General features: G+C 50.2%; 1 protein-coding gene across 1 annotated transcript in view; it reads right to left on the bottom strand.

Moving 5' to 3' along the window:
* Nucleotides 1–18,877, bottom strand: part of LOC124303406 (paired box protein Pax-8) — a 79,614-nt gene extending 60,737 nt beyond the window's left edge. Inside the window, exons 1-3 of the mRNA XM_046760562.1 lie at nt 17,962–18,877; nt 4,515–4,740; nt 1,934–1,963 (exon numbers count right to left, since the gene is read on the bottom strand). Of these exons, the coding sequence (XP_046616518.1) occupies nt 1,934–1,963; nt 4,515–4,659 (175 nt within the window). The 5' untranslated portion in view covers nt 4,660–4,740; nt 17,962–18,877. The remainder of the gene's footprint in view (nt 1–1,933; nt 1,964–4,514; nt 4,741–17,961) is intronic.
* Nucleotides 18,878–26,402: the final 7,525 nt, after the last annotated feature.

Consider the following 26,402-nt stretch of genomic DNA (forward strand, 5'->3'; position numbering starts at 1 on the left):
AACGGCCTTCAGTCATTTTCACCTCCTGATCAGGTTTCCGTTCTTTCGCAGCGTCGATTTTTCCCCGCTTTGCGAGAATCATTTTTCCTCGAGCTTCGAGAACAGGCTCTCTCGAACCATGTGGGGCAACTAACGCTCCCCGATGTTATAACGCGGCACAACCGGCGCTCGGTCGTAACCCGATCGTCAATCACGCCCACGCGCCAGCTCAGCGCCAATCGGCAGTTGCAAACGGGGTACCCTGTCTCTGCTTTTCTCCGACTAATCGCCATCGCGTTTAAGCGACAAAAACCGCTGCGACCCAGAGTGGAAAAAAGCAACGGACACGTCTTCAACCGTCACAGACGTATTGTACGAGGAGCAAATTTGAAGATATTTGCTTTTCGCCCAGAGACTGGGGAGTCGTGCAAAGACTGCGATGCAGCCGCGTGCAGAAAGCGTCGGTTCTGCATTAGATCCACATAGGCATGAGGCGATGTTCGTTGATGATACCGTTGCAAAGGAGAGAGCCACACCCCTGGGACAGCGCGAAGAGCGGACCCAGGTACCTGGTACGCCAACACCTAACCGTTCGTACAGATGCGCGTAGTTATACGTGTTCTCACTATATTGCTACTTATACTCTGTACATATCCTATAACAGCTATACCTGCTCCGGCTCCATGGGTAGTTTACTTGTTCAATTTGTTCTCGTGCAGTCCAGCCTGCGAGCTGAGACCGCGTTTCCTAGTCGCTAAATCGGCCCGATCAATTATATCACTGACCTCGAAAAGCTCAAAGTCAAACGAACCGTTTTTTTGGATGTTTTTTTTTACGTATCAAAAGCACTGCGCAAAATAAATTCATTTTCAATGATTGGTTATGGCGATGGTTAAATTTGAAAGTAAAGTTTCGTGAACCGAATCATGGATCAGTAGAGTAAATTGTGACAAAATGATTGTTTTTCATCTTAACGGATTATGGTATATGTCTTTAATAAAATCAACGATCTTGTTGACTCTTGGAGAGGAGGTGAATTTTTTATCATCTAGACGGTCAACGGGTGACGAACCAGAGTCAGTTACCGAACGATCAGGCGTTCGGAAGGTATTGGAACAGGGATATAGGAGATGCCCTCGAGGAGAGGCGCGATACTGGAAGTATGTAGGTCCGCGCGCACTCCGCACCCACACAACGGACCTGCGGTACCGCCGGATCCGTACGGCGTCACGGGCGTCCTTTTGCGAACGGTATATCGGGGCCTGAAGGGCGAATCGCGATTGGTATCCGCGGCTGAATTTCCCGGGGTGGGAAAACCACGAGGACGAGGACGCAGGTCCGCTAACGATAATCTCGGTGATAACGCGCGACAGTTATCACGGAAATGAGGATGCCGGAGGCGCGGTATCGCCGGGGTTGTCGTTAAACCAGTTTACAGCGCGGCTGACTGTTTATTTATAAACGTACAGACGCTGGGCCCACGTGCAGCAGAGAATTATCAAGGGAGGATAACGCTTCGGAGATGCTCCACGCACGCACCACCGAAGAACGAGCTCCTGACACTTCTCATCTCTGACCCTGACGTAAACAATTTCCGAATGTAAATACCCCGGCTCGAGATACCTTCGCTCTCTAAAGAGGCTCATTCTCGCACCACGTCGCTCTCCCCCCCGGGCTGCCGCACCTTCTTCACCCCTTCAACCCGGGTAATTACGCTTCACCGTCCGAACTGCTGCGCCCGACTTTCAGAGATCGAGATCGTTTGACCCCTCACTTGTTAAGTCGACTGTCTTCCCTCCTCGCCTCGGGCGGGTCGGAAAAAATCACTATACTGATACGAGGTCGCAACAAGTCCGAGGGACGTCGTCCGTCCAAATCCCGGTACTGGATTGGTCAGTTTTTTGGACATTGGGGAGAAAGAATATGAATAAAAAACGATGCGAGCTTTACTCACCGTCCTGGTTCATCCCGTGGCTCCCGTCATCTGTGGTAAAGCAAAAAAGAGGTACATTAGAATCTGGGTTGGCCGACGCAATCGGTGCAACGTCGTGCATTGTGACGCTGGACAGGATAATACCTTTATTTGCCAGGGTTGTGTACCGTAGGCACGAACGGCCGAGCCTATTTGTACCGCGAGCTGCTATCGCCGCATCGTGAGTCTTCCTTTATTTAACCCCATAAATTGCAAGGCTATCTTGAAGTGCCTTCGCATATAAATACACGGTGAAAATATACACGTCGGAATGTGAAACGTTGCCCCGCACTCGCCGGCGTCCACGCGCACGACGTCTCACCGCGGGTGGAGGGAACAAAAAATCAATCTCGAGGTAGGAAAAATTGATACAAGTTGATCATTATACGCGCCCGATCGCGTGACCAAAATGTCCGAAACCCTGCCGCGACGGTTGCGCAAAATATCGCGGGGTAAAAGTCGTGCAAAAAGAGCATCCAAGGTAAAATAGCGGTTTTCGCGTCCCGGGCTGGCCTCTATCAGTGTGGGCCAACCGATCGCGAGTACCGAGTGATTCACTGCAGTCAGCGAGCGATTATTACAATTCTTCGGCTCAAGTCTGAGCGCGGAGTGACTTTGGAGCGTTTGTCGAGACTCCGAGTCGTGTGTAAAAGGTGCTTAGAAACTGTTGAACGACGTAAAAAGCGCCGCTAGCCGCGCAGCGTCGAGCAGGACGAATCGGTTTTACGCAGGTATAACACCGCGATCAAAGTACAGCTGGGATCGGAAGTCGATTAAGTAACCGTGGTTGTAAAAAATGTCTTAAAACCCGTTTAATTAGCCGGATTAAGCGACGTCACCCGGTCAAAAAATTACCCACAACAGAGGGAATAACAACACAGAGCGTACCCCGAGCCACAATCATCGCCATTAATCAACTCATGCACTACCACGCGATCTTGCCGGTCGGCTTCGGCGCAGCCTGAACACCCGGATCATTTACCTCGATGCACGTGCCTCCTAACTAAGTTTACGTCCCTGACAGCCGCGCGTATGCTAATATTTCCAGTTTCGATTTTTTCCAGCACCAGTTTGAGTTCCCGGCACCCGACGATTCCTCCGATCCTGCAGCTTCGACGATTCAAATATCGCGCGTGGAACCCGACGCGTCGATGATGGGACGGTTTGTCGTTCGGGGAAAAACGGCGCTCCCGTCAGCCGATCGTGACAAGGACGAAGAGGACGCGACGCCCCCTCGCCCCTCGATCTTAAAACCCTCCTGGTTAATTCGGCGTGATATAGAGGCATTCGAATTGATCCTACGGAGAGACAGTCCCATTTGTATGCCAGGTTTATCGAGTCCGAGCGATCGGGATAGCGCGGCATCTCATCCCGGGTCAGTGATACCGGGAGGCAGTTACATATTGAGCGTATTAACGAGGGAACAGCAAAGTCAGGGCCCGGAGTCATCGGCGATCGGCGGAGCGCGTTTCGTGCGTGGTCCGCACGCTTCTTCCTCTAGATCCTCTCGACCCTCTCGATTCCCCCGGTCTCTTCCCGGTCCATCGTCCGTCTGACGCGCTTTGTCAAATACTTGATATCATTAGGTTTAACGACCCAGACTCGTGCAGTGTCACTGGCTCCCGGCCCCCGCGGCTCCTTTCATCTCGTTCGCCCCGTACCTACTTACCGCTTACTTACCTACTGGGTTATTTGCTTAATACGCCGTCCGCATCAGCCCCCGGCAGTCGAGGCTCACCTACGGGCCGAAACAGCTGCCCGTTTGTTCCCGAACCGTATTACGTGAGTGTTTGTGTACAGTGCAAGAAAACAGCGTCGGTTACTGCCGATCGAAAATATACCTGCTCGAACTCGATCGCTCGATAGTACAAACGCGATCGGAACCACAGCGGTACCACGGCAGTGTCTCTGTTCAAAGAAATCTTCCCGCCAGCTCCTCCCTGCATCTCGGACAGTCATGCTCCGCGCTGATCATTAGAGAAACTCCGATAGCAGCGACAAGCGGTAATTAATACCGCATCGTAAAACGCTTTCGCTTCACCCGCGCCGTTTCGAATTCATCTCCCCGTTTCCTTCGATTTTTCTACGCCCACGTCTTGCCGACTTTTCCTGTCTCCTTCGGGCTAATCGGTTGTACCGATACGAACGCGTTACAGCGTAGCCGGGTAATCGTCGGTTTCTGGTCGTGTATGGATCGTATAAGGTTACGGGCGGGTGTATATAATACTGCGGTTGAATTACGAGATGATCGGCGCGATGTATCGGCGTGTATGGCGGTTTAATCGACGGTGAAAAAGCCGCGTTCCGACGCCTCGTGTCTTTTTACACCGGAATGCCAGCTCCCGTCGCAAACGCGCGAATAATGCTGGCAAGAAGCGTTCGGCGAGCAATTACCGCGAAAAGAGGCGCTCCGGCACACGACTGAGAGATTGGCATCCTATCTCAACACCCGACTTTGTCACACCCGTGAGACATTTACACCGCGAGCCGGTGTGATTTTTAGAAAAAAAGAATGGATTCGAAAGAAGAAACATACGTTTTTTCTCGGAGTCCTCATTCATACCTCCGGGTGTTGCATTGCCTGAGGCATGGTGGTGGTGCATTCCCAGGGAGTCCTGAGGGTGCGGGTGAATCGACGCCAGCGCCGAGTCCCCAAGGTGGAGCCCCCCGTGCTGCGTCGCGTGCGAGGGCAGCTCCATGCTGATCATAGCCGTGCACCGAGGTCCTGGTACCGCTTCGTCCTTCCTCTGCCTCCGAGGCTCCGATCCAAAGCCGACGCGCAACGGATCCTGAAATCACGAAATTAGATGGGTGCTGGGTTTTGGGAAATCGGGAGATCTTGACGACTTCTAGAGATTCGGGAGGCCAATACGATCCGGCGAAGGAGCAACGAAGGTTAAAACTTGCTCGAGAGCGATCTTTCGAGGAATGTAACGTGATTCGATGCTAATAAAGACGGTATCCGTAGCGGCTAATTTGCAACGGAATGAATGAATTTCTGCCCCACCCGGCACGGCGATCGTTATAACATTCCACAATCCGATCACGAAACTGCGTGCCCGTATGTATCGAGTTGAAGAACCTGCGAGTCAATTACCTTATCTGTCAGTATCGAGGATGTTATGAGGATAGAGAGAGAGAGAGAGTCCAAACAAGGCTGTCTGCCAGTGCACGTGTGCAGTACCTACGCAGATCGAGATCGGATCTACACACGCGCGGGTTTTGGTGTAGTTGAGGAATGGATAGCCACATCGAGTGACTAGAATAAAAGCATAATAAAAAGTGGAGCGTGTGAGGTGGCGGCGGCGGGGGGAGATGAACGAAGGATCGAGGAGTTGCTCCGGGTTTTAAGAATTGGTTCTCGTGTCCCTCGCCGTCCCGCGGCGGTGGTCACGTCTTCTTACGCTGATAGAGTGTGCACGGAGCGACTGGGCATCGTTGTTACCAACACATTTCGAACGACCCAGTGTGGTGCGGTGGATGCGATGGCATGGCCAAACCCCGCTCGGAGCTCTAAAAATAAAACCTGGTGGTCCACGTTCCGGAATTGCCTGTGCTACGCTTTTTGTGGTCAAAAGTAGATGATTTCTTAGCCCCTTTCTACGTAATGGTTTACCGTGCAGGCTCACCGTTTCTTTTTTCTTCCCCACTCTTCTTGCTTCTTCTCTTCCTTCGACCTACCGGTTTTTTATTTATTTTTTTTTTGTTTTTTTCTTTGTTTTTATTTTCCTTTTTCACTGCCGTACCACCTCATATTCCGCCTTCGGCTCCTCCGGCTACCGCCGATGAATGAACGGATGAATGAAGTGTAATTGCGTTCCTACCGTGCTGCAGGGCCGCCGTCCCATCCCGCCGGATCGCACCCGGTGTAGCGTGTGCGGTGTTGGAAGTACATGCAAGAAAAGTCGAGCTTGGTAGGTACCAGAGACCTGCGGCCCAACGAATGAAAGGCCTAGGCTTCTGGTGTCGGCTCGATGCTCTCCTCTTCTTTTTCACCTTCCTTCTCTTGTACACGTCTCGTTCTTCGTCGAACGAGAGGAGAGAGGGACGATGGAATTATTTTCGAGACGTTTTCTTCTTGTCCGGGAGAGGGTAAAACCGGACGATATTGGTACGGAGTTGATATTTTCATCTCGGGCCTGAGAGCCGCAGAGAGTAAGAGAGAGAGAGAGGGAAATCGACGGGGGGAGAGAGACGGTGATAATAACAAAGAAACGAGAGGTCTCAAGCGGACGGACGGAGCGGCTATATAAATCAGGTGGAAAGTAACTGTTTCACTTTTTCTTTGGGCTAGCCCGCCGTCGTCGCCCCCGCCTAGTTTCAACGCCATTATATTCCGCGCGCGGTAATCTAGTACGAGTACCTATACGTGCAGCCTACGAGTATAATAGATCCAGTCAAAGTGCTATATTTCGCTGGTAAATTCCTGCGTTGCCTTTCTTCTGCTCTTTCTTCTGCCGTACCCACTACCTGCAAGTCCATCTTGCGTCCAGGGTATCTTTTACACAACTTTTATTTCCTGGTAAGAGACCGGGGCCAATTACACGCGACTAGCGAAACCCGCCTGCGTTCCCGTATTTTCATTTCACTCCTCTCTCTCTCTCTCTCTCTCTCTCTTATACCACGAATCGAGCCCGTTCAAAATATTCAATTTGCGCTAGTCCGAGGATCATAAGCAAAGAGCAAAATGGGCCGGGAATTGTTTAGAAAATTGGCTATAGTATTGAGTGGGTCGTAACCGGCGTAGATGCGCCTACTCTCGCTGGAATTTCACTCAGAGCGCCTTGGCGAGTGAAGTAGGAGTGTAGATCAGCGGAGTCTAGCAGCAGACTCGGCAATTCTGGGTTTATACGACGGCTCCGTATCCTAATGGACCTCGGCCGGGTGGAGAACGCAACGCGCAACGCAGACCGGCGCTGCGTAAACGCCGGAGAGATTGGCTCGTAAGTTTTAAGCAAAGTTCGAGCAGTCCCGCACCCGCCGATGTTCCGTGCCTACTCGCGTCATAACCCCGCGTGCGTCGAACATTGCACGTATTACGCGAAGGTATTACCTCCGACCGATGTACCTGCCTCGGCCCTTGCCGTCTAACTCGACCAAGCGAGCGAAAGATTGCCGTGGGAGTTTGTTTGCACCGGGGTGCCAGGCATCGCTTAACCGTTGTTTACGGGCCGTCAACCACTTTGTACTTCGCTAACTACCTTCTTCTTCTCCTCCTGCCTACCTCGTCACCCACCCTTCGCGACCTTCGTCTTTCTACGGCCACTCGACACTAGAAGAAGATACTCCGCCAAAAGGAGGCCTCTTTATTCGACGGACGTCTACCTGAGACGAAATTTAGCGCTTACTTTAAACCCTGCGTAGGGTTAAAGATGGAAAAGTGGGTTCTATTTCAGTGCAATATCAGACCCTACTTTGAGCGTAAACTTGGTAAATCGGTAAATTTCGGACATTTTTAGCCTCGAAGTAGGGTCTGATATTGCATTAAAATAGAACCTACTTTCCATCTTTAACCCTACGCAGGGTTTGAAGTGGGCGCTAAATTTCGACTCGGGTTGTGGTTCAGAGATGAGACACTCAGGCAGCATCTTGTCAGTTCGACGCCTGGATGGTTTGAATGATTCGCGACATGCTCAGTGTCCGTCGTGCAGAAAACATATCCTCATCCGGCTCCTCGTCGCAGTGGCAACGATCAAAGGCGAGAGCTGCACCTTCGGCTCTTCGGAGTCGAAAATCGCAAACGTTCACGGGGAGAAGTAGACGTTGGGATTCAGAGAAGTCGAGCAGAGTAATGGTGGCGGATGATCCGTGGGATTTGTACAACGGAATTGTACCTTTAATGCAATGGTTCGAGGAGGGGTTCAACAATGCGTGACAATATATTCAAATTGACGGAACAGCCGGAGATGGAAGTAGAAGCGTAACACGGAAGAGGCTGCAATAGCAGGTTCAGGGCGAGGATGGCAGGTTCTGCCATACATTATGCAACTTCTTGGTTCGTAAACGAAGACCTATGCGAGGAATTCGAAGAAGCATTCGAACGGCACCCACCCCCTCCCCAATTACCCCCGAGGAAAAAGGAAGAGGAGTGGTATACATGTATATTTACACTTGGCTATTAACCTATTCCTCGCTTCCTGCACCTCTTGCCTCCTGATCCTTACGCAGGAACCTGTGAAACTGCACAGCAACACGTAATTCGTTCGTATATTTCGCGGTTCGACGCCGAGGCTTCTTTGTTCGCGGTTTTATACTTCGTTACTTTTCTTCTTCGGGCAGACTCCATGCTCGTCTCGTCCGTTGACACGCACCTCGCTAATTCCACGCGCGGCTATCTGCCGATCTACTCAATGCCGCGAGAAAAGGAACGCAGCGGCAATTAGCAATTTGCGCAACGGACTCGAGTGTTGCCGGCTGGCTGGTGCGTTCGTTGTTTGCGAAATTTTCCCATTTTCATTTCCGCGTCTTATTATCCGCCCATTTTTTATTCATCGATTCTCCGCATCCCGCGGAACAATTATTTTTCATGGCAACACGATACCCTCCTCTCTCCCTTCATTCTTATTCGCTGCTTGCGCACTTATCCACTTACCGTGCCACTTAATTACACAATGTTTGTACGTTCTTTTTCAGACTGGTACTGGATCGCGTCCTGAGCCAGGCGCAAACGAATATCCCAGCCTTCGTTGTCGGCGTGGTGAACACGGAGTGGTGGACGCATGTGTCACGGTGCAAGGTAGGTATGATATCTGCACGGGAAGGCGAAACCGCGCTATTACTCAAACGCGTGACACACGCGTTACGTATTCAATGTGCGTATGATACCGGCCCCGGTATAATCTATGGATTAATGAAGAAAAATCCGCACGGTACCTAGTAGAGCATGGCGACGGGACAGGACGACGCGGCCTACGTACGATCCCAAGTCTCGACTCTCAAGGTACCGCACGCATGGCTCTGCGACTTGTCGGGCTTTCTACCTGTCAATCCGGCAGTATTTCTGCATCCACTTCTCGTCTCTCGTTCGCCCATTTTCGTTGCACGGTATCAAACACATCTCGCTGGCTAATCATGGCTAAAATTCTTCACCGGGACCGAAAGACGTTCGCTTCCCGCAGCCCTCGTCGGTAGAACACGTACGTTGAACCATGCACGAGGTCCGCGAGCCGAGTGACAGCTTCGCATGTGCGAGACGGGTACGTAGGTATGATTGGCGATTGCACGGACTCTGCTTGAATTCGCATCCATTCGGTGCGATAAAGACAAATCGCAGTTGAAAGTTTTTCTTCCTAACTTTTACAGCTTAATTCGTGCCTAAGACCGTGAGAGTTTTCGAAAACGCGCTTTATTCAGATCGTCCTATGTGATTAACAGCTGTTATAGAGACTCTTTTTTGCAACTGTTTGGAAGGAGAGGTAAAAGAAAGAGGTTCTAGTGATTTGCGCTGTTCATTCTGTGCTCGTAATCGGCACAGGGCAGTCTCAACTGGCCATTAAAGTGGTGTGAGGATCGGAACAAACGATCGGCATGGTCGTCTAGACGCCACGGATATTATGCTCCAGATGCAGAGGTATACCTGTAACGTGTATATACCCGATGAATTACGACTGCGGAGCAGCCATGTTGCAAAAAACAATTATTCACACGGAACGGCACTGCGCAGATTTTACCCGAACCGGAAGATCGGCTCTAGGATTGTTGATACGATCGGCCATGGATCGGCCGAACGGATCGTCCCAGAAGTTGAGGGAATATTGCGCTTCTGCAGCCACTCGATTCAGCTTCCACGGATTAAATTATTCCGGCTAACGGTAGGTCGGATTGATTCGGTGCTGTGATCAATCGGACCCGAGCGTGTAGCATCATCAACAAGTACAGTTACGCGCTTACAATACCCACACTCAGGGAATCGACGTGATTCTCGAAATATTCTTCGGTGACAGTGCCTACCCGTATAATAAATTGATTCGACGAAGCCACGGCACGGATTTCCATCGCCTGACGCTGTACGTAGGATTCGATCCAACGCGATCCTGAATGAACTCGAAATAGGACCTAGGTGCCACATTTTCCAACCTTGGCCCGGTTCGAGGATCGCGGTAGCTGTGCCGTATATTCTTGGCTCGGCTATCGGAACGCGGCTGTCGGACCGATTACGGGTGGAACGAGACGTTTTTCGTACGGCTCGATCGATCAACGGGTGATCGAGTTTTGTTCTCTACATCGTGACGACGATGCCCCTCTTTAAGCTGGAAGCTGGTAGCATCAACCTAGATGCGATGTACAGGTAAATATATAGAGACGATGACGACGACGATGATGATTATGCGCGCCTGTGTCGGCAATCACGAGCCGTTCGCGACGTGATCTGGCAAGTGAGGATCGTGAATAAGAACGTCGAAAATGCGGAAGAGGGGAAAGTCCGACTGGCTCGATCGAAAATATGGATCGATTTATACGCCTGCAGGTTACCGCTTGGCATATTATTGTGATACCTAAACAATAAATCTGGAGTAGTGACACACTTTGCTCGCATTCCAAATTTTTCGACTATATTCTCTTTCATGGGTTATACATAATATTGTAACGGTACAGGTACGAGTATGAGTGTGCACCGCCTCGGAATGGTCGTTGATAAATCTGTCCGATGATGCGAGCTAGCCAACTCTCGTCTCGCGGCGAGCTTTTTATCATTCGATTTACAAAGCCTCCCGACTCGCGGCAACGATAACAATGCGGCTTGATCGGGCACGATCAGGTGTATAATCGACGTTTCCTCGGTATTGGTGTAACACCGTAACACACTCGATGCCCAACGACGAACAAGAATTTCTTTTACTCCGTACCCACCCAGTGCATGTAGTACCAGGACCGAGGCACGCTGCCGATCAAGAACGCGTCAAGAGAAAATTACCACCTGGCTTACAATGCTTACGAAGAGTGTTGCGACGAAAATTTTCCAAGCGAACGGCAGTCAACGATCCCCTTTCTCACCCCCAAGTCGAGACGCTCGACACCGGAGTTAAGAGGGAAGAGGGAAGAGTCTTACATGAGGTTAATATTCGACACGGTCGCAGTCTTGCGACCGACGCGTGGCTCGGTCACTGGTCAAGCAATCAATCGGGGAGAGCCAGGCCAGGTAGCAAAGTGGAAAGAATCGAAAGACGAGATAGCGAGACTGGGGAAAGGGAGGAGGAAGACGGGAGGCGAGGGAGGAACGGATCAGGAACAGAGAGACAGAGAAGGACCGGCGTGTTCAATTGATTGGTCCTGGAACATCCTGCCCCGCATCTATGGGAAAGTCGAGTGAGACTTTTTGCCGGTGACTCTAAACCAAGGGCCGCGAGTTCTCTCTGTCTCACTCTCTCCATTCTTCATCTCGGTATCTTTCTCCGACGAAATAAGACTGCCGAACCAAAACTGCCTCATTCATTGAATCGGTGTTGCCCGCCTGGCGGCGGCGAACTGGAGCAAACGGCACTTAATGCCAATGCGCCAATTTTGTTCCTCATATCCAAGTTCACCCACGTTTTCGTTGATAACCTTGACGGGCAGGTTGACGGCTACGCGCTCGGCAGAGATACCAGGTGCCATGCCGGACGACGGAATAAAGTTGCCCTGTGCTTCGGCACGTAACGGTGATGACCTTGGCCGATGGTGGGTGGTACGGGAAGTCGACAAGGTTTTTATCGCGGCTGACTACTCCGTTACCACGCTTTTCAACCCAACTGCTTAGGCCTACTCGTTCGGACGAACTGCTTTACGCGTTACCTTTGCTACGATTGTTTCGCGGTATACGTGAAAAAAATACTGTCTAGTAAGAATGAGAATCGGTATCAGTCTGGTCAGTCTTGTCGTCAATTTTCAGGGATTGAAACGAGTCGAGAACCACAATTATGCCCAACTGGAGTTAGTAACCGCGGTTGTTGCGATCTAATTGTAATATCGGTAACTAGAAATAAAAGTTATGGCCATAGAAACGCGATAAAATAACGGTCTAACTTCAGGTCCTTGCAGTTCTTGAGACTCATCTCTTGTACAGTGGCAGGAATTGAAAGACAAGCGATGGAAATTGACCATTGGGGTATGATAAATGGTTGCATTAAATACAAAATACATCGATCTTCTGCGAACAACATTCGATGATTTTGGAAAATATTCGGGACCAAAGAAACATTTTCTCAAAAAAAAAAAAGAACCGAAATAATATAGTAACGTCAGCGTAATATTGCGAAAGACACGATGAGAGTCATAGTTTCACTCTCGCCAAACTCGAGCGTTTGTCTAACGCGTTTAGGTGCCTGGTAGGCATGGTTTGTACACTTGAACAGATATACGCGGAGCTGCGGGTTCCCCTCAGGCCGGATGCTCCCAGCGGACGTCAAATTCCTTTCAGGTTTTTATACCTCCGTTTTTTACTATTTCTTTTATTCTAGCTCTCGCTCTCACTCTCCGTCTCTCGCTCTCTCTCTCTCTCTCTATTCCATTTGACTCGTTTCCGTTGTCGCGGTTGCCGTTTTGTTCGAAAGAAAATTAGGCTGTTTCTCTGTAGCACATGCAGGACTTTCCGTGCGATACCGGACTGCGAATAATCGAAGACGTAAAACTGAGGGACGATTCGAGTCTCGAAACTTAGGGTCTCCCAGGGTCCTCGATCAGGCTCGAAGCGACTGCAATTACCCGTAATCGGACCCTCTCCGGCACTCAGCGACTTATACCTCGACGACAAACTGTACGGTGGCTCTGTTTTGTGGCCGGTTTCCGTTGTAAATATGAGCGAACGTGTAAAATGCGGTATGGAGAACGTGTTACGCTCACAATGCGCCCGCTCGCCTTCCTGACTCGACGCTGAAGATTCGATCTGATTCGATTCGATTCGATTCGATCTACCGATATCACCCGAAGCTCGCAAATAATGATTGTTAAACAAGGGGACCGATCGTGCGTGCTAAACAACGCCCGGTCTCACCTCGTTAAAGTCGAGGCGCGACAAGCGAAACGAACTTTTCAACTCACCAACGTCCGAGAGAATCCGCCTTGTCTTAACTATTTATTACACACCCGCGAAGCCCGTTTTACGAGGCCGCAGCTCGACCACCCCAAGGACGCCAGATAACGTCTTACCATCTTTTCTACATTTTTTCACTTCTCTTGCTCAATTCAATTTTATGAACGTGCAAATTTTAATACGAAACATTTTTCCGTTTCGTTACCTGCAAGACTGCCACCGTGAAATAATACCAAATTGTGCGTCTCTTTCAGCGAAATCGTTGCCGAAATTTATGTTTCAAAACCTCACGTTATGGGTATCTACTCTGGTTTTCAAACTATCAAATCCCACCGAGTCCCCAACCTTCTGTCAAAATCGCTAAAATTCCTGGCCACGGTGTATCCGCAGAAGCGAAGAATAGTCGAAAACTGGCAAAAAACATTCTCGATACGCAACAAGTATCGTAGGTAAGGTAAGCGTACCAGTTATCGACACGTTTAGACCCAATTATTAACCATCTTATTTTTCAAAATTATAAATTGACAACACAAATTGTGAATTTCTCGATGACCAAAACCAATTGCTAGAGGGTTATACACACTACCGATTTATTTTTTGGTAATTTCAGAACTAAGGATCAAACAGATACAGCCAAAAATGGTAAATAATTGGGACAGGGTCAAGAACCGATACACTTACCTCAGACATATATCCGAGATGCTGGATGGATGACGGCTTTTTGTATATCCGCATCTGAATATATTGGATTTCAGAAGAAAAGGGCATGGTAAATATTGTGAAAAAGCGCGAAATCCTTGGCTGCATTCGCGGTAACAAAGAAACTCGATTAATGCACACACGCGGTCAATTCGCCTTGCGTAGGACCATCGGCAGGGATCTCTCGTTGAAATCCTGCCAGTCACGAAGAGGCGGACGGGTGTTGCTCTTCTTCGTAATGCCCAGCAGCAAGCCGAAGCCGGGCCGGTGCGGTGGGAGCAACGCGGTGCGGTGCGGCTATTAGTTGCTCGCATTATTACAACCTGCAATTCCAATTAGTTAGGTTTGATACGGCGAGAGGGAAGGCGATGCGGCGCATCCTACGCCTCTGCCGTGTAATTGCGGTATATGTACAGAGATTAGACACGAATCGGGTCTGCAGGGTGTGCGTCAGCAATCGGTCGGTATCTGCCTCCGATTCCGAAGCGAACCGCGCTTCAATCCCGGAGATGAGAAGATGAACGCGGCTGCGGCTCGTTGCCGCGCTTCATCCAGCCTCCGTGTGCAATGAAATTATAAACGCACCTGTACGAGCAATCGCCGATTTACCGTCGTTCAATTATTGCAAAATCACCATCAACTCCGGGCGAGCGGGCGGCAACTGCCATGCTGCACTTATCCGCGTCTGGCTTCGCGGAGGAGGCGTGAGGTGCTCTCGATGCCAGGCGAACTGTTTCAGAAGCATCCCAGGTTTATTGGTCGATAATTTGATTCCCTCGTTCCTTGGCATTTTAATGAAAACGTCGAAGATTCCTCGCCAGGAATAAATCGCTCGCTCTGTAAGCGGTTATTCGCGCAGCTGATAACTGAGCTTCGATAAACTGCGTCAATGGGAGCTTGGATTCGGACTACTCGAGTTACCCTCGTCCTTCGATTCGACGAAAATTGTCGATTCACAACGAGCACAAGTTGTTGGGAGGAGGAGGAATAATAATAAACTCCGAGGTAACGATATTCTGGCCGGTTTCTCGAGCTCAAGTTCGTGCGCTCTTATCGGTTGGCTTTGCCTTCACCTTGCCCGAGAGTGGGCAGAGGAGGAATCCTCATGCATAGTCGACGGTTGCACCTGTTCCACGCACTTTGACTTTATTACGTACAATATCTATATATCCTAGATCTATATACATACTAATAGCTAAGTTTACGACTTATAAGCGGACTATAACTCGATTTATGACTTAGTGAAAATTTCCAACCGAGCTGCCACTGCGCCGAGTAATTACAATGGGCTTTAATGGCCTAACAACTATCCCGATCAACTGACTCAGGCCTCACTCGAGCTGCGATCACTCCGGAGCCCCCGGGTATCGCGAATAATTTTCAATTAATACTCACGGACGAAACCCACGGCCGTTATCCCCACCCACGTGAATATTGTGCCAGTCGTAAATATGCGGTATGTATTCGTCGCTACTTCAACGTAGCAACGCTCTTACGGTTGCATTCGCGTCAGTTTCAACAATCCGTTTTTCCACAGGTAACCAAAGCCCAGAAATTATGTACACAAATAAAAACGATATTCTAACGTATTTATCGACGACACTACTGAAGGGAAATACGCGTTCAAGAATTCCTTTGCACTGATTGCGCACATCTGTTATTCGAATCCGGAAGACGGAGTCCTGATTGATACGCTCAGGCGAAACGAGTTCTTTCACTTCGCATGCAGAAAACGTGTCGACGCAGTCCTGCCGGGCGCTGCGCTGCTAATTCGCGCGCAAAAATTCCCGCGACGGGATTAAAATTTGAGCGGGAAAGTTGCGCAGCTGCGCAGGAGCTAATGTGTCAGGATAACGCGTCCTATAAATAGAATCCGGGAGCACGGCTCTAGCGCTAATCTTCGGGTCCATGCAGCCGAGTGCACGCGGCCGGTTCGCGCGTCCGCACGTCTAACTGTATAACTCGGTGCAATGCCACTATGCAATTAACCGTCGAACGAGCTCCGCAGTCTCCGCTCTGGATACCAACAAACTAAACGGGACGACCGCACCCGCGCCTCGCGTCTTTTTCCAACTCTTTTTCGAAAGGACCCCGCAGAACCCTCATGGAAACTTTAGAGGGATTTGAAATCAGATAAATCACTCAAATAACTGTGCAGTCGATTCTCGAAGATAGGCGGAGAGCTGTGATTGATTCCATTCATGAACTCGCTGGTTTACCGGAAGGAGGTGCGACGTCAGATTTTGCCTGGAGAACGAGACTCTATGACTCTTTCAATAATGGACTTGTCCTGTTTTCCACACGTCTGCGGAGTCTCTGTAAATCGGCTTTGCTGTCTTTGAGTGTTATATTTGATTTCGTGTCCCCCTTGAAGCTTTGTAATTCATAAAAATCGCGTCATCCATATATATTAAAAAATCCATCGACCCCCCTTCCGAAGTCTATATCTCGGAAACAACTAGTTTGCGGGACTTGTGTCCATGAAAACTTTTGATCGAGAGGATATGTTTTGTAACATACTGTAGATCCAGCCAATTCGAAGGGAAGCCAGTTTCCATAAGGATTCTGCGGGGTTCTTTCTTGGGGTCCAATCCGCTTTCGTACCATGAACCCGTCCAATTTGGAGTTCGTTATCTTCGCTTGTGCCTACGTACAATCGCAGGGGCATCGCGGTTTTATCTTGGCTCAATAATCGTCGGTTGAATACACTCGGAGGATACACTCGCAGGGCCGACGCAGGCCTGCTGAAATTTCTCTAGGGCCGACTACCACCTGACGCTCAAGCAACTGCCTCGGAAGTAGCAGTTGTCTTAAACGCGTAGTTGCGTTGCACGTCCCGTTTCGAAAAGGGTGACTCGCCCTTCGCCTCGCGGCACCCGCCAAGGGCAGATGCTACCGTGTAACGTTCGACTATTAGGAGAAACGAACGAACTTCTTTTGGGGGCTCGACGCCGACTACCCCCATCGGCCGCGACGCCGGAAGGGAAGATACTTTGTTCCTTTCCCCGTTTTCACAATTCTTTGCTATTTTTCGTATTTTTCAATGCCAGAACTCGCAGAATTGCGAAAAAGTTCGAATCTCAAAAGAGCAATAAATGACAGCTTACAAAGGGACGCGGAGAATATCAGCGGATTACTGCGCTTTGAGAGACGGATTTTTAGAGATTCGAGAACGTAAGTAACGGTCTTTCAGTCGGATTCAGTTAATTGTTGTTCTCTGGCCTTTTTCCCTCTGTCATCGCTTAAGCTACGTGTAGATCATACCCTATTTAACGGTGTTCGTCGATTTTAATTTCTTCTTCGCAGATCGATTCGCCTGCAGTAACTGTAACGTACCGTAGGTAATCCAATATGCATATCTCTAACCGTGTCTATCGGGACGTGAGTAATTATGTCCGATCTTGAAGTATTGTAAATAATGCAATCGTGAATGAAACAAATCTCAAATTTTAACAACCGCGAGAAGACTGTTAATAATAATAATTCTCAGGACATAAATCGGCAGCGTGCAAATCGATCCATGCAATCGTTCCAAATCGATGATCGGTACTGCCCATTGAATTCTTGGTGTCAATAACGTTGATATTCTCGTCACTCTTTGGGCGATAAAACAGAGTGTGAAAAATCGTGGGTAAAATATCAGTCATCGTGTAAAATAATTGTGAAAGAATGTTTTAACAAAGTGCAAAAAGACGTTGTCAGAATATATTTCTAACGAGGAAGAACAGAAAAAAAAATGGGGAATAATAATCAATTCTCGACCGAGTAGTGATCGAGGGACGGGGGGAGTGGAGAGAAGGCGATGCAGAGTTGCAGTATAATGTAGAATCAGGCAGGCTGCACGCAGAGAGGCGATGCAGGCTAGAAGAAACATGGGCATAGGTGTGCCTACGAGACGCTCGCACACACACGCGCACGCACACATACACGCGGACGGCTCGAAGTCGATATTTGCCCGTTCATTATTTTCCGGATAGAGTTGATACGTGCACACACCGAGGAACGCGATCGCAAGGGAGATATATTTACGGAGCGTTACTGCATCGCGGCTGTAATTGGCGAATGTAAACACAGTAGTGGCGTGCGGGCCCCGTGCCCGGGTATCCGAGCTGTGTAACCCACCTGTAACCATGCACCTAGTGCGCCTAACCCATATAATCGGCGAGCCAGGCTGGCCCGGGTTCAGGCGGAGGTATATGCAGCGGGTATAGAGAGATAGACGGGTAGGCAGGGCTGAGAGAGGCGGCAACGCGAGACACGCGATCGTCGCAATACTCAGGCATGCAAAACCGCGGTTACTTACCTAGGATGTGTGCCCGGCGATTCACCGTCGCGCGGACGCCCGAGTCGAGATCCGCAATTCCCCGGAGGTCCAACTTCCGCTGGAAGCGTCGCGGCCCAGGTTTCCCAAGCGTTCAAATCTCCAGGGATCGCTGCAGGCCGCCCGGACCGACGGATCGACGGATCGATCGATCGATCCTCCCCCGCGATCGGCACTCCCGCGCTGTCGCGTATTCCTCGACACTTCTCAAACACCGTTATCTCATATCCGTTTGCTTCGGGAGGTTTACGTTTTGTTCACTGGCGGTGACCGGGCTTGTCCGAATTCTACCGAAGTTCACACTGATCCGCTTGTAATTCTCGCGCACTAATTATTCCCCATATCCGCGGTAGGATACATTTTTTCCACTTAAATACGCCGGTCCGTGGTTTCATCCGCCGATCGGCGAACGATCGGTAACGAAACTGAGAACGGAATACTCGAAAGTTAGCGGGAAAATAACCACCTGTAAAACTTCACCGCGACGTCACTTCTCCGCAACAAGGGGGTGAGTAAGGAAGCGAGGTGCGCGTGTGTTCCGAACCGGTCGTTGATCACCGAGTGAATCCTTCCGGATCGATGATCACTGGAGTTTTCCCTCAGTTGGATGTGTGTCACAGTCGAAGAGTCAGATCCTCCCTCTCTTTCTCCCTCCCTCTCTCTCTCTCTCTTCCTCTTCCTCTTCTATCTTTCGCGCACTTTCGTCGCAGCCTCCCGAAGGACGAGGTAAAAATCGAACGAAAGGAATCGATCTGTCGGCTGTAGATCGCGGTGCGACGTAGCAACGCAACGAAACGCGGGCGTAGTAAAACGCGTAGCGTAACGAGACCGTAGTCGGCGAGAGTCCGTGAGAGTATCACCTAGGCTTGCGTACCTCTTGAAGCGTGCAGCGGGAGGCGTGCTGTCCTGGACTGGACTAGTCGGCGGACGGCGGACGTTGGGGCCCGCGGAGGGAGTGCTCGGTCTCGCCTCGGTCCCCCTCCTCAGGTTCCTGACGCTTGTACCTTCGTCCCAGAGCTGTCTTTGCTGCTCGCGCTTCGCGCTCCTGGGCCCCAGGAATGAGGGGTGAGGGGCTGTGGCAACGGGGGGGAGGGGGGGGGGAGAGGGATAGATCGGCGCGGTGGGGGCGGGAGGGGGGAATGGGTCCCCGGCCCCCCTCCCCCTCTTCGTCCGTCCGGTCGGCTACTCCTTCCGCCCCCGCGACCGGAACGAACGAGCTAACACCGAATCGAGATCGGAGTCCCGATCATCCGAGCTGTCTACAACCCCGGAGGGACAGGTGCCCGACCCTTTCACGGGGGACAAATCGGCTTTTTCTTCGAGACCAGCCTCCGAGGGTCGATGACCTCGGATTTAGAGAGTCCCTGATGTTATGAACGGGGCTTAGGAGCTGCCGATTTGCCGTCGATGCCCGTTTGTGTGCCGATTTATTTTATCCTATTTGTCGATTTTGAAACGTCACCGTGGACGAAGAGTCAACTTCATTTTTGGAGGGAAGATACTGACGATGAGTATGGAGAATATGATGATAGAATGATCGGTCGTGAAACGTTTCTAATCGCTGTGTGTACACGAGTTTCGGAAGCGAGTTTCCTTGCCGCGTTGAGGAAATAAAAGAAACCGGCGAGAGGAAAGAAAGAAAAAAAAAAGAAAAAAACAGTCGAACAACAAATAGAACCAGGTACCCGAAAAAAAAGGGAACGAATTGAAATGAAGTACAATTTTCCACAAGAGGTGTTACGACGGGTGGGTGTAGAGAATGGATCTGGAAACTATATCGGAGGCGGTGAGGGGAACGAAGAGCGAAGTGAGAAATAACGAATCGGCAGTCATTAGTCGTTCACAAATCCCTTGTGAACCGCTTAAACGTTCGCGCCAATACCGTTACAGGTGGAACGACGAGCGGAAGCACGGTTCTTGATCAAGAAACACCCCGTGGCTTTTCCCCTACCGCCTGTACGCCGTCACGTTATGGCGGTGCGATGGTCCGCTTCTCTCCCCCCGACGTAATCGACGTCATTTAAATTCGACTCTTTGCATAAACTTTATGGGTGTGCACAAAGCTCGATCGTTCCGCCAACTTTTATCGTTCCGGTGAGCTTTAGTTCGGGGACTCGAATCGCACTTTTATCGTTCAGCTTTTCGAAATTGAAATTGTTCCATCGTTGCCTCGTCCGCGGTCGACGATTATCTACTAATTAATTCATCGCTCCGGCTCGAATACCGTGACACTGTTATACCGTTTGTTTGCTTATTACCGACAATTTTATATCCTTATCCATTCATTTCCCACGCTCAGTTGGTCCCGTGCTGAGCTTTTCAAGCTCTCAGACACAATACCGTTTTTCCGTTTTACCGAATATGTTCACGATTTTTGAGTTGCAACAAAACTGTCTCTCGCCGATTTCGATGCGGAAATTCGATTCCCATTCCATCCGCAATCTTGTAATTCTGCAAGTGACACAAAGTTATGCAAAATATTGTGAGGTGAATTTACAACCTCGAAGGAGCAGTATTCGTTATACACAAACGCCAAACTTTCTATGCGTCACCACGACTCGTGGTCACGAGATAACAAAACGCAGTTTCGCCACATGCGGCAGAAAGTTGTCACCACGAAAAACGCCTGACGTGGATACATGAAAATGTCTACATGTAGAACGAGCGGACATGTCGCAACGCCGAGAGCTGACGTTACGCCCGGTCATATCGTTTTAAGCAAACAAACGTCTCTTTTCTTCTTCCTCGTTACTTGGTTTAATTTTTGGCGTGCTCATCAGTTGCAAGAATCGAAGAAGCTTGATGACCGCATGAAACTTTACATACGAACGCGACGTTAAACTAATGTAAGACAAAATATCGGAGCATTGGTGCTTCAATGGTTCTTTAATCTTAAATGCAGAGATTCGATGGTGGCTGATTACTTTATTAAATCCTAGCGGGGGTTGGCCACCCTTGTTGCATGGGCTGGCCAGTCATTAATCCTTGACGAAGAGCGATTACCACGTAGGCAGAACTGCGGGGACAACGAACGAGGCGAACGGATGTCGAGGGGCGGTTGTTCCTACCTCGCACTTTACTCGAGGGGCGAGGAACGACGACGACTGCTGACAGGCCGAGTGGGAAACAGGTGCTACAGCTGTACAACAAGTGCATCGGTTGCATTCGAATATCAGCAGACACATGGGCAGCGCCAAACGCGGGGCTATTTAACTGAAACGAAACGAGAAGGCGTCGCGCCCTCCTCGAGCCGTTGACCGGTAGCCGAGTCCAACGGCTCGAGCCACGCGTCTCTGAAAACCAGGAAACGAGGGAGAGGAACCTTCGATGGAAGGGAATGCTCGCAGATTTTACAGTCACGAGTCTTTCCTGACAAGGAAACGCTCACGAAACAGGGTTTGAACCTCAAGATTGAAATTTTCGAAGCTACCGTTATATTGAGTACTCAAAATTTCTACAGTAAGTCCATAGAATCCATTCCCAATTCCTATAGATCTGCCAGATTCTTATAGAGTCCCATCGGGAATCGAAACGAACCATATGGATTCCATGGACTATATTCACTAGGATTTCACGTAGTGAATTGACGAGGTGTTCCAAAAAGTGTAAAGTATGGCCATCGCCTTATCATTCCGACAGCCAATTTCATCGGTGGATTGAAAAGTGCGGGAAACACCGCGTGTCTGATGCCATCAGCTGGTCTTCGTTGGCGGGAAAGAAACTCGCCGTTGGATCGAGGGCCCCGCCGGTTCCCCTCGGCTAGCACATGGCCCTTAAACTCCAGGGCTAGTTCTTCGACTTCCGAAGACTCGAGGACGAGGGGACGATCAGCCGTTTTTCCAAGACACGCACGCGCTTCGTGAGTGGAGGGTTCGCCTAATGGGTGATACCAACGGACACCAGGAGTCAACGGCTTTGGCACCTGACGCCATCCGCGTCCTCCTTCTTCCCCTCGAGTCTGTCTGGTGAGGACTTACTTACTTATGTGCTTTTTACGACCTTTGCCGAACATTGCAGATACCATGTGCAATGTGTCTTTCAAATTTGACTCTCTTTTTGGCTCAACTCGGAGGAGGACGAATCAATCTCACATCGTTCATGATTCTATATGTCGCAGAAGACGGACCAGGGAATGAACCGGTAGACGAAGACAGCCACCAGCCGGTACCGGCACTTTGTCCGAATTCGAAAGCCGATACCAAATCCGATTCGCCCAGCTTCCTGTCGAACATTAGAGATGTCGATATCCATACCGTCGGGGTATTTCGCGGTGATGAACTCTTCTTCCAGAGCTTCTTCCGCGCGCTAATAACGGTCGTTACGTTTTAATTGCAGGGCCAGGAGCGGCGAGCGGTACGTTTGTGGAAGTCGAAGACCGAAGGCAACGGAGCCGATATCCATTACGGCAAAGTCAACTCGAAGCCGCGTCGTTTAAGTACAAAGTGGTTCGCGGTGACCGCGGGGCAACGATTAGCCGGTATCGGAGTGACGAGCTCGGCTCTCGATTGCGTTTCCAGTGTCCCCGTGGGGCGGGGGCGACGCGCTTTGGTTCCCCGAGGTGTTCTTCGCTTCAGCGAAGCCTCGGGCGTTCGTTCGACCGCCGAGTGTGGTCCAGGAGGCAGGGAGCCGAGGCGCGGAGCGTGGCGAGCTAAGCGCCCGGAGCAACGGGCGTCGTTTACCTCGCGATTAGCCGCGACGCGGTAGGGGAACAGAGCGGATCCTGCGGGGCCACGTCGTGACGGCGAAAACGTCGCGGCGCGCGTTCGCTAATCGAGACAGACGAGGCGGCACCCGGTGTCCTAGCCTCCGGCAAGGCTGCAGCAACGCCGAGTCTTGCACTAGCCTCCGGTATACCCGATTCCTCGCGCTCCACGACCATGCGCGCGTACTCGGATATGCACGCAGGGCGCTACCGCGGTTCCAAACGAACCTTTCGCGAAGACATCTCTCACGCGGCAGAAACTTGACCGTCTTGCTGACTCATTTATTTTGTTGTATAGCTGCAACAGCTACACCGACTTTAATCGCTGCTTCTTCGTCTTCATCTTCGACTTCTTCTGCTTTTTCTTCTTCGTCGGAGAGGAGTGTAAAAAAGTATGGAAACAGGCCTAGGGTAAACCCTTTCGACGAGGACGTCGTAGGAGGTAGATCATCGGTCGATGCGGCGCCCGAGGTGGACCCTTGGCTGGTTATTGTTTGGACGCCTTCATCGGCCCTGCCGGCGTCGGCAACTCGGTTCGTAAAGGCCACGGCGCGTTAAAACGACTCAACCTGCACTCCACGGTGCGTCCCCCGATCTGCCCAGAGGCGGCTCGCCTGCCCCGGCTGTATATATTCTCTATCTTTCTCCCTGAAAGTAATGAGAAAATAATAGGAGATTACACACCCCGCCAGAGCGTGGCTGTCTACCGCTTGACTCGACGCATGTTCGATGCCTGTTGCTCGTCAGGACCGGCCTGTACCTACCTTGGGTGTAGAAAAACCACCACCAAGGCTTATGTCGCGTCTTCGATGTAAAATACCAGTGCAGGTCTTCGTTTTCCACCAAGTCAGGAAATCACACCACTCAATTCAGTATCGGATACCCCAACAAAATCATGATCCGGAGATGGCAAGCCGAACGATTGAAATTGGAAAAGGGCCCGCTGGTCAGTCGGTGGTTAATTTTAAATCCCACGGACCGTGAGACCGAATATCGGGAAGATGAAGACCGTCCCAGAATCAGCGATGAATGAAATCCGTTCGGTATTTCACTCCTTTAGTCAACGTCTGTTTTTCCGATCACTTGAAAAATTGAATTTCAAGAGCATAAGCGTCAAAGTCGACGACCACGGACATCCCCCAGAAACGCGTCGCGGCACAGGCGACCATTGACGACGGTATAAAAATCCGACGCACTGGAATTAGGATGAGAAGCTGGTCGCGTGGAGAGGATTGGTGAGCCAAGGATCTCCCGCAGTATAGGCTTTGTGGCGCGTGGCAGTTTCTCGGGGTCGTGAGGTTTGGGCCCGGCCGGCGGGCCGCCGTTGGCCTGAGCCGAGAGAGGGCAGAGAGGGCGAGAGGGCAGCAGAGAGTAGCATCTAGCAGCCAGAGCCGGGTGATTACGTCGCCTGTCGGCGCGGAACAGTCTCCTCCCAGGCGCGTCGCCCACCGACTTCCCATTGGCTATCCTCCTGGGCTGCGAGGAGGCGAGGTGAGGCGAGGTGAGGCGAGGCGAGCAAGGAGAGGCGAGGAGAGACAAGGTGAGGCAACGAGAGACAAGCCAAGGCAAAGAAACCCGAGGCCCCGCGGCCGCGGGCCCAACGTCCGTCACACTCACGGGGGGCCGCCGATCTCTCCTCGGGCCGATTAACCCCGGCTTCTTCAACCCCCGCGGACTTTACGAACGAAGTTTGCGCCATTCGGGGATGCAGCAAGGATCCTTGTTTGATTGCTTTCTTTCCTTCTTCGATCTTTGCTTTTAACAACGAGGAAAAGACCCTCTCGTCAACCTTGATTTACTCACTGTACGACAATCCGACAGTGCAAACACATCTAGACCATAAAATTAATAAAGAATAGGTAAACCATATTTTTGAGGTTGAATCAACCATAAAATTGGGTTGAGGACGTTCCCATGATCGATGCCGATTGTTCGTTTTTCGGTTTAGATGTAGCTAACATTTTTTATTAATCTTTCTCTCTCTCTTTCCATCTAGTACTCTTAGTATCCGTGCGCATTATCGATCATTGTGCCCACAGCATAAGCCAATACTCACAATTTTGGGTATCAAAGCCAGTTGGACTTGAATACATCACCTTTTTATACCGGCCGGATGGTCAACCCAACCAAATTCAATCGCGATTCGAATCGTCTGTTCGAGATTTATCTTTTTTCCGAACATACACGTTCATTTCATATTTGGCACTCGAATGATCCAGTCGATATCAGAGCTTTTCGCTTTTCTTTGTATTTCAAATATATCCAATCACATTAGTGCTAAAAAAACACCTGCGAGTAATCAAAATATTGTAAACGATCACGACACATTAATTTTTTATTCCTCTGCAAAGAATTAATATCAATATCTGTATGGGTACACGTTCAACTGTCAAATTAACGAACACAGCCTCACCCATTCAACATATACATATATCAGGAGAAGCGATTGGTTTCAGAATTAAGAATGGTGGAGGTTCGGTGACAGGCGATTGGTGTGTTACAGCTCGATCATTTACATAATCCTTCATTCGTAAGGTGGGTGGGAGTTTCTCAATATCATCGTACCTACGTATCAAACAGTTGAACAAGCCGCAACTGTCTGTGTGCATAACGTGAATGTATGCAATGTTGGGATTCGAAGGACCGAATTATTGCGGCCGCAAACCCGACGATATTTATATATATACATACTTCTCTTATTAGGGAAACCTCGATAGTTACGTAAAGTGTCAATGACTCACCCGCGCGGAGTTACTCCCGCAGATTGCGAAACTATTTTCACCAATTTCTCAACGGAAAATAAAGAAGCAAATACAAGAAAATAAGAGACAAAGGCAAAAGTAAAACGAAGAAAAGAGAAAAATCTATACTAAACCTCGACAGCTGTTGCAGGGTAAAGTACTTTTTTCATCATCCCGGTATGACTGGGCTCGGTGGGTTGAAACCGAATTGATAAACCTAGTAGGATATGCCTAATATAAACGGGTTTTTAAATTTCGAATCAACCGATTTTCGCCCCTCAGTGAGCACGGCTGGACCTGAATCCGACCAGAAATAGGCTAAATACGCACTGGACACTGCAGTATTGGTCAGTGATCACTGGCCAGTGACCACAATCCTCGAGGTAAACAGTGATTATCCGCAGGTGGTGATACAAATGGGATATTGACGGAGAGCTATTAGCGGCTTGTCTCAATTACAGATTTGCGCAGCAACGGTCTATGGTCCATTGGCCATTCGCTGTCGTGATAGACTATTCGGATTACGGTTTAGACCGGCCGTCCGATAATTCTCACAATTTCTCATCGAAAGACAGCGAACGTCCACAGCCGTGAGAAAAGCGTCGCCTGCGGAAACTGCCTCGAGTGCAGAGAGTCAATGGTCGCCGATAAGCTGGCACAGCTGCGATCGAAGAGGAGGAACCAAGTTGCTTGCTCGAAGACTGAACATCGTTCATACGCGTCGTGGATATAATTACGCGAGTACTCGAGGAGCAGTCGGTCCGGGGGCGTTGGAGAACACCTGGATGCACCTGTCTCTTCGACTCTGGCAGTCAGCTCGAGCCGCCGTCGCTGCCAGGTCGCTCAACCATGACGCGGCACTCCACTTCCAGGTAAACGACACACAGCCAAGAGTCGAAGAGACGCTGCAACGACAGATACGGCCTGCAGCGGAGAACGCCGAGAGTCTTGGCTCATCCCGCCGAATGGCCGTTACGCTT

The sequence above is a fragment of the Neodiprion virginianus genome, chromosome 1 (assembly GCF_021901495.1).
Source record: "Neodiprion virginianus isolate iyNeoVirg1 chromosome 1, iyNeoVirg1.1, whole genome shotgun sequence".
Classification (NCBI taxonomy): domain Eukaryota; kingdom Metazoa; phylum Arthropoda; class Insecta; order Hymenoptera; family Diprionidae; genus Neodiprion; species Neodiprion virginianus.